The sequence below is a fragment of the Tupaia chinensis genome, unplaced genomic scaffold (assembly GCF_000334495.1).
Source record: "Tupaia chinensis unplaced genomic scaffold, TupChi_1.0 Scaffold000646_1, whole genome shotgun sequence".
NCBI classification, from domain to species: Eukaryota; Metazoa; Chordata; class Mammalia; order Scandentia; family Tupaiidae; genus Tupaia; species Tupaia belangeri.
This window is the reverse complement of record NW_006160167.1, coordinates 614,267-623,649: the sequence shown is the minus strand read 5'-3', so window position 1 is coordinate 623,649 and position 9,383 is coordinate 614,267. Positions and strand designations below refer to the sequence as shown.

At 40.0% G+C, this 9,383-nt stretch overlaps 1 protein-coding gene across 1 annotated transcript in view; it reads right to left on the bottom strand.

The window, feature by feature from the left end:
* SNX31 (sorting nexin 31) overlaps positions 1-9,383 on the bottom strand; it is a 73,667-nt gene that overhangs the window by 4,785 nt on the left and 59,499 nt on the right. Inside the window, exon 12 of the mRNA XM_027776228.1 lies at positions 5,448-5,525. Coding sequence (XP_027632029.1) covers positions 5,448-5,525 — 78 coding nt within the window. The remainder of the gene's footprint in view (positions 1-5,447; positions 5,526-9,383) is intronic.

Here is a 9,383-nt window from a genome sequence, read left to right as displayed (position 1 = left end):
GTAATGTTTATATATTTGAAACGATCTCAATACTTAAAAAAAAGTAAGGCTCAGTAAATTAAAAGTTAATATACTGATGTCTTATGTATATTAATACTATTATTATCTTACAATGTTATATGATATAGTGTGTAAATAGTCTTGTGCCATGAAATGCAGAACTTGGGGAAATTTTCAGGATCTGTCTCTCTCCTATTCACCTATCTTCTCTATCCCATGTCAAAATAAATACAATTAGACCCTATTACTAATGTTAAATAATTTCTTTTATTTTTTTTTTGAGAGGTTTTTGCTATAGGGCGCGTGTGCTTGCCAGACAGACAGAGAGAGACAGAGAGATAGAAAGCGAGAAATCATCCCCCAGGGGGGATGCCACGCTGCAATCCCCTCTCCTCCATTCCCCTCTTGGGCTCTTGGGCACGCACACACACGTGCCCAGCATGAGTTTTAAGCCACTGAGTCCAGGACGCGAACCACGGTCGACTACGTGGGAGACCAGCGACATACCCATTAGGCTAACTGCTGGTCCTTTTTTTTTTAAAGAGAAGTTTTTACTATAGGGCGGTGTGCTCACTAGAAAGACAGAGAGAGACAGAGAGACAGAAAGTGAGAAATCACCCCTGGTGGCGGGGTGGGGGGGGAATGGCCATGCTGCAATCCCTTCTCTTCTTGGGATCTTAGGCATGCATGCACACGTGCCCGGCATGAGTTTAAGTCGCCCAGTATGGGATTCAAACTGTGGTTGGCTATGTGAGAGTCCAGTGACGTAATCATTATGTCATCTGCTGGTTCCAACAATTTCTGATATAATCAGTTTCCTTGACTTACTGCAATAAAACTTTAAATAAAACCTTAAATACTTTATATAATAGGAGAAACAAATTAGGAGAAAAAGTTCATCTTTTTTCACAATATAGTATTTCTGAACTTTTTCATTCATCACTGTAGTATGATCATTTATTTCTGCACAATAATTTCCCATCTCTCTAAAACTTTGTCTGCTACGTTCAGATCATTTTTTTGGTTGCTGTAATGTGTATACTTTTCTCATTTTCTGGGCTGGATCAGTTCTTCAAAAGACTGACATTCCTGGGACATCAGATACCACTTCCTTGGTGATTTTTTTTCCTCATCACATAATAGAAACACATTTAAAAGCATCAGTTTCCTTTTAAATGGTCTTGCTTCGCCTGAAATGAAAGAAGAGTGGAGAGAAAAACACATACAGTGATGGCGGTTAGGGATAGAAGGAGAGGTAGAAGGAGGTAGAAATTAGGAAGCTATCTTGTTCTTGGAAATTTTTGAGAAGCCTATGTATTCTAGAGTAAGCCTCACTTTTAAGAAAATCAAAGGAAAAAATGCAAAATAGGTATAGATCGTTGAAAATATAATTTTAAAAAATCTATTGGGTTGTTGGAAAAGTCATGACACACTTCTGCATTAAAAAAAATGAACACAAAAACATATCATGACTTTTCCAACAACTCATTAGAAAGTTATTCACCAGCAAATTTCTGATGCACCTCTCATGTTTTTAACATGGTTGAATGTAGGAAATGGTAAGTCACTTTCAGAAATTCTTTTGGAACACATCCATTGCATAATATATTAGGTCGTTGGGAAAGTCATGATGCATTTTTCATAGAAAAATATATCATAACTTTTCTTAACAACCTAATATATCCACTTTTTTCTTGGCGCCTTGTGGAATTCTTTAAATGGCAGAGATTGCTGATAATCTATTCCATTATCAAGTCTGCCCTTTTCTCTGAGTAATAACACCCGGTTTTATTTGGAGAGACAACACACCTGCTAAAAGACTATATTCACCAGACTCCCTTGCAGTTAGGCATAGACCTATGATGTAAATAACTTTTAGCCAATGAGCTCTAGGCAGAAATTCTGTGTGAGCCCTCTTCATGTCTCCCTCAGACTGGTTACTTGAAATATGGATGTAATGACAGGTACTCCAGCAGCCACCTTGGGCATGAAATGAAAGTCACACACTGAAGATGACTCAGCAGAAAGACCTCTGGTGACATTATGGAGCCACTATCCCAGACCTAGACTTTCACCTCTGGGCTTATTTTTATTTATTTATTTATTTATTTACTTCTCCTCTCAGGATCTTGGACACGCATGCACACGTGCCCGGCATGAGTTTAAGTTGCCAGATCCGGGACTCGAACCATGGTCGACTACATAAGAGTTCAGCAACATAGCCATTACACTAACTGCTGGTCCCTGGGCTTATTTTAGATGAGAAACAAATTTCTGGTTTGCCTTAGACATTTTTTTTTTTCATTTTGTTTTCTGTTATATATAGCCAGACTTAATTCTAAGTAATACATTTTATTTTCAAATAAAACAAGCCTTCATAATTCTGCTCTAGTTAAAAGCAGTAAATATTAACAAAATTGATCTAGGCTTTTGTATAGGAGCACAGCTTTAAGAAGAATGATATATCTTTTTTTTTCCTTCTGATTTATGGGTACTATCACCTTCAAAAATGTAACATATTTTTTGTTGTGGTTGAGTGTTTACATTATTTTTTAGTTCATTCGTTTGACTCAAATTGTAGTGATCTCTTCATTAAAGTCACTTTTGAGAGCATTACCTAAAGCAAATGAACTAACTTAGCAACAATATTTTTCTTTCCCTCATTCTTTCTTACAAAGATATAAATAGTACTATTTAATTGCTTCTAAGGACCATCTACTTTACTTATGGGGCCCATTCCTCCTTATCCCTACCCTAGATTGTTCAAGATTATCAAAATATTGGACTCAGAATTGGGCTTGCAAAGTATAGACCTCTGGGGACCAGCAGATGGCCTCATGGTTATGCTGCTGGACTCCCACATTGCTGACCATACTGTTAGAGTCTCAGACCTGGAGGCTTGAAACTCATGCTGGGTACATGTGTGTGCATGCCCAAAGAAGAGAGTGGAGATGAAGGGATTGTGGTGTGGCCATTCCCCTTGGGTGATGATTTCTTGCTTTCTGTCTCTCTGGTGAGCTCAGGCACCCTATAGCAAAAATCTTAAAAAAAAAAAAATTGTTGAATATTTAGATAAAGCAACACAAGATTATTGACTAATATGCTGATTTCACAAACAGTCACAGAGATAAATTATAAATTTCTATTCATGTGGAAATCTAAGGAATGCTGTGTAGTCGTTTTCTTGAAAACATTTAATAGATCCCTACCTTCTCCAGTCTATTAAGCTAACTCTTCAGCTAGTCATTATCCAAGTATTTCCTGTATCAAGTAGCTTACATTTTATTCATCCACATTTGAGTGTACGTCTTCATTTTAATGAGGCTACATCAGTTAATTACTTTTATCTTCTTCTTCTCTCTTATGTATATATAATAATTGGAGTCTGAAAAGATCCATCTTGTCCAAGAGGTTGGATTTTATTACTCTTTTAAAAAGAGTCTCCTTGATTCTTTTATTGCTTTGATTTACTACTCTCTAGTACATTTTGAATTGTCCAGTCACCAAGAGTCAGTGAACTTATTTTCCCTGGAAAAATATTTTCCGTTTTAGAAGAAAAAAGTTAAGTATAAAATGTAACTATTTTCTCAGGAAAAAAGCTGTAAAGTCAGGTAAAGATCAATATTAGGCTAAAGATGTCATCTGTCCTCTTATAATTGACCAAATTTAAAGGGAAACATTAGAAGGAGATTCCAAATGTTTTCTGTTGTATTTTTTAAAAGAATTATTTTATTTAACTTTATTTATTTATTTATTTTAATTTGTCTAGAGTGAGAGAGAGAGAGGGGGAAAGTGAGAAACCAAGTCGCCAGGTTCAGGATATGAACCATGGTCAGCCATGTGGGAGTCCAGCTCCCTTAGCCACCACTCTGCCTGCTGGCCCCTTTCTGTTGCATTTTTAAAAGATGGGTATAATATGGTGCAAAAGAATTAAGTTTACAAATATTATCCCAGACTTCATATTTGTAATCATTTTAAAAAATTAAACCACACTGTTTTATTTAGGTCGTACTTATATCAAAATGTTAACAAGGGAACCAGCAGTTAGCGTAATGGCTATGTTGCTGGACTCCCACGTAGTCGACCACGGTTCGTGTCCCAGACCTGGTGGCTTAAAACTCATGGTGGGCATGTGTGCGTGCGTGCCCAAGATCCCGAGAGGAGAATGGAGGAGAAGAGATTGTGGCGTGGCCATCCTCCCTGGGGGATGATTTCTCACTTTCTTTCTCTATGTCTCTCTCTGTCTGTCTGGTGAGTGCACACACCCTATAGTGAAAACCTCTCCAAAAAAAAAAAAAAATGATAACAAAACAATTTGAAAAGTTTTAAATCTCAGTTATTTTTGTTTTTTGAGAGGTTTTTGCTATAGAGTGTGTGCGCTCGCCAGACAGACAGAGAGACAGAGAGACAGAAAGTGAGAAATCACCCCCAGGGGGGATGGCCACGCTGCAGTCCTTTCTCCTCCATTCTCCTCTCGGGACCTTGGGCACGCATGCACACGCGCCCGGTGTGAGTTTTAAGCCACCGGGCCTGGGACGCGAACCACGGTTGACTACATGGGAGTCCAGTGACATAGCCATTACACTAACTGCTGGTCCCTCTCAGTTGTTATTTTTTAAAATAACAGCCTGCTTTCAATGAACTATGAAGCCTTTAATAAATAATTGTGGACTAGAAAAATAAAGTTTATTTTTACATTGAAGAAAAACTATATTAATAATTTGGGGCCATCCCTGTAGCACAGCAATTAAGGAAACTGGATTCCACGTAGCTGACTATGGTTAGAGTCCTGGCCTAGGAGGCTTGAAAAACATGCTGGGTGCATGTACATGTGTACCCAAAGTGATGATGGAATGGAAAGATGGAGGAGAAAGGATTGTGATGTAGCCATGTCCCATTTAGGGGTACTTTCACATGCTCTTTTTGTCTCTCTCTTTTTCTCTGAAGAGCATGTATGTTCTCTGGTGAGAAAAATTTCTAGCCTTTAGAGTGATGACTTCCAGCTGCTAAAGGCATTTTCATTTGACATGTTGGAAGTATCAAGAGGCTATGGATTCTTTCTAGAGATAAACTCTAGAATTTATTTAAGAGTATCCCAATTGTGTTAAAGATCCCCTTAAGATTCTGACCTTATGAAGTAGCTTCTATGATTAAACACAAAAACTTCTGTTGGGTGGGGGTAGAAGGCAGATATAAAACAGTACAGAGTAGAGGTGTTGGATTCTCTCAGAAGTCTAAAGATGACTTCTCATTGGAAAAATGGCTTAAAGTCTAAAGACAGGCTTCCTTCTGACGTGCTGATCACTGAGCCAGGAGAAGGAAGAGGGGCTCACCTGGCTGTGGCCTGGAGTTCTCCCTCGAGGACCAGACCTACTGGCCTAGGGAATTCATGAGTGTAGCTTGGTGGGAACTTAAAATGAAAAATACACACACATAAGAACACTTACCATTTCTGGGTCCTTGGCAGCTAGTTTTACCATCTTTTCTGAGATCATTTTTTTCAAGCAGCTACTTAGCAAAAAAGCCTGAGGAATTCAGAAATAAAGAAGTCTCTCAACTGAAAAGGTCTTCATTCTCTTCCTCCCTTGCTTCTACCACAAAGCAGATTTTTGAACTCTGCCCTCCAGTAGCACATTTTCTTTTTTTGACTTTTTTTTTTAGAGGTTTTTGCTATAGGGCGTGTGCGCTCACCAGAAAGAGAGAGACAGAAAATGAGAAATCACCCCCTATGGGGGGGATGGCCACACCACAATCCCTTCCCCTCCATTCTCCTCTTGGGATCTTGAGTACGCATGCGCATGCTCCTGGAGTGAGTTTATGCCACTGGGTCTGGGACTCAAACCGCGGTCGACTACATGGGAGTTCAGCGACATAGCCATTACGCCAACTGCTGGTTCCCAAAAGCACACTTTCAAGGGTACAGATTTCTTCATTAACTGTCAGAAATTTGCCCAAGATGAAATTAGTAATTAACCATACATTTTCTCAACTACATGTGTATATTTTAAAAGATCAATGAAAAATAGCCAGGATCTCATTACTAATTTTTCCCTTTATTTTGTAGCTAGATCATGCTTATGAGAAAAAAAAATTAGTAAAAACTACTTAACATAATTAATGAGAAACCTATTAGTCAACATAAGAGTAACCTATATGAAAGGATATAATAGCAACTTCTACTGAACTAAAAAAATATATTTTTCTTCATTTTCTTGTTACTTTCTTCTTCTTCTTTTTTTTTTTTTTTTTTTTTTTTTTGGTTTTTTTTTTTTTTGGGGGTGTTTTTTTGCTATAGGGCATGTGTGTTCGCCAGAGAGACAGAAGAAATCACCCTCTGGGGGGAGTTTACATCGCAATCCCTTTTCCTCCATTCTCCTCTCAGGATCTTGGGCACACATGCACACACACCTGGCGTGAGTTTTAAGCCACTGGGTCCGGGACTTGAACCATGGTTGACTACATGCGAGTCCAGTGACATAGCCATTACGCTAACTGCTGGTCCCAATTTTCTTATTACTTTCAAGATTAACAGTGGCCTCCTGTACCATTTGTGGCTCAATGCTCACTGTTAGTGCCAGGACACATGCGGATGTTGGTGCCAGGATGCATGTGGTTGTATGTCTTACTACAAACAGGCCAGGGTTTTCTTGTTCCAAGGTCTTCACCTTATGCATTAAATGTAAGGTTCTCTATGATTTTCCCACTTGTTTCCTTTCACACTTTTTCTCTCTTGCCCTGCTCTTAATTCTTGGCCTGCACTTTTCTCTTTTGGGCCTCCTAACGTTTGAAGCAACCAAAGCTAAAAACCCTAGACTAACGGGTTTTAGTACATGGTTGCATTCAGCATTGGTCACTTTACTGATGATGAAGAGGAGGAAAGAGAAGAGAGAGACAAAACCCAGGCGGGGGCTGGCTCCATAGCACAGTAGTTAAGCCCTGGGCACAAGGAACCAGATGCCACATGGCTAACCACGGTTCAAGTCCTGGTTCAGGTGGCTTGAAAAATATACTCAAGGTGCAGGTGTGTGCATGATCAGAATCCTGATGGGACAGACAAAAAAGGGACTGTGATGTGACCATGCCCCATTGAGGGGTGATTTTCCTGTCTCTCTGACAAGTGCATCTACCCTCTGGGGGGAAAAAGAACAGGCTGGGATGGTAGGCAAAGGAGAAAGCTCTTAGAAATGGAACATAGGGGACAGACTGGAAAGGAAAATGAGCTACATTCAAGTAGCACTGCAATGTCTTGTAAGGTTGTAGAGCATGATAGGAATTGATTTTATTAAGAGAAAAGGAAGGAAGAGAGAACAAAGGGGTGTCACCAGTAAGGAAAACAGATGTGGCATTTATACCCCAAATTGGACTTCCTAGTTTTGTTAAGAACTAGCCCTGTTTATCTGCACATATGGGTGACCTACACAAAGCCAGAGTATGAAATAGTCAAACAACAAAATCCTGAGCTGGTGCAGCTAGGCTGGAGGTTTAATAGTGTCCTTCTAGATACAAACCAATTCCACATTCCTATATAGTGGACATAAACATGCAGGCTAGAACTCTGACATAAACCAGGTCATGTTCATTAAATATAAAGGGATTGAACTTCTGTTTAAAGGGCCTAGAAAGGGGCCAGTGGGTGGCATGGTGGTTAGGGCACTGGACTCCCACATGGTTGACAAAGGCTCGAGTCTTGGATCTGGTGGCTTGAAATTTATGCCAGATGTATGTGTGTGTGTGCCCAAAATCCCAGGAGGAGAATGGAGGAGAAGGGATTGTGGCATGGCCATCCCCTCCAGAGTGATTTCTCACTTTCCCACTCTCTGTCTCTGTCTCTTTTCAGTGAGTGTACATGCTCTATGGCAAAAAAATAAAATAAAATAAAATAAAAAATAAAAAAAAATTGGTGAGACCTAGACAATATTTGGGCCCAAGCCCTCATTTGTATTTCTAAGGCATACAACCACATTTTTACCTTTGGCAAAAATAGCCCTTGGGTGCAATCCAATAAACTCATACCCGAAGGAAATAAGACCTTACTAGGACTCATTTAAAAGAATGTTTATTGCACCTCTCTGCAGTGGCTTAAACTCATTTGCTACTGACCAGATTAAAAGACCTTAATAAAACTGAACTGCTTTTAGCAACCTGGTGGGGGTTGGGTGGGGTAATGGGGATGGTTTCACTGCCAAAATCTCTCTCTGTCTTCCAAGTGACTACAGATTCTGTCTCAGCAAACCATCCTCCTATTTCCCTAGGGATGTTTTATATTGAAGGTGAGTCCAAGGACTCATCTCTGTAACCTAAGATTTTGGTTTAGTACTTTGTGTTTTTCAGAGGACTTTGCTATCATGACCATAACTGTACTAGATATAGAGAGGTGAAAGGGGACTTTGGTTGCCTGAAACCAGAATGCTCCATGGAACTTAGTTTAATTACTAGGGAATTGAGTTGAATACAATGTTGGGGCATAGTTTAATTGATTTTACTTTGATTTCATTTTAGAACATTTGTAGTTGTGATTTGAAATTTTTTTTTTTTTTGGAGAGGTTTTTGCTGTAGGGCACATGTGCTTGCCAGAAAGACAGAGAGAGACAGAAAGTAAGAAATATCCCCCCAGGGGGACGGCCACACCGCAATCTTTTCTCCTCCATTCTCCTCTCAGGATCTTGGGCACGCATGCACATGCACCCGGCGTGAATTTAAGCCACTGGATCTAGGACTCTGACCATGGTCGACTACATGGAAGTCCAGCAACATAGCCATTATGCCAACTTTTTTTTTCCATTATTCCAACCGCTTTGTCCGGAATTTTTTTTTTTTTTTTTTTGTAGAGACATTGTTGCTATAGGGTCTGTGTGGTTGCCAGAGTGACAGGGAGAGACAGAGAGACAGAAAGTGAGAAATCACCCCTCCCAGGGGGATGGCCATGCTGCAATTCCTTCTCCTCCATTCTCCTCTCAGGATCATGGGCACGCACGCACATGCACCTGGTGTGAGTTTAAGCCACCGGGTCTGGGACACAAACCACAGTCAACTATGTGGGAGTCCATGACATAACCATTATGCCATCTGCTGGTACCTTGATTTTAATCTTTTACAAGTTTATTTATTTGGGGGTCAATAAGGTGACATGGTGATTAAGGTGCTGGACTCCCATATGGTTGACTATGGTTCAAGTCCTGGACCAGGTGGCTTGAGACTCATGCTAGGCATGTGTGTATGCATGCCCCAAACCTGAGAGGAGAATGGAGGAGAAGGAATTGCAGCATGGCCATCCCCCTGGGAGGGGTGATTTCTCACTTTCCTCATCTCTCACTCTCTGTGTGTCTCTCTTTGGCAAGCACACATGCCCTATGGCAAAAATCTTTTTTTAAAAAGGTCTTTCT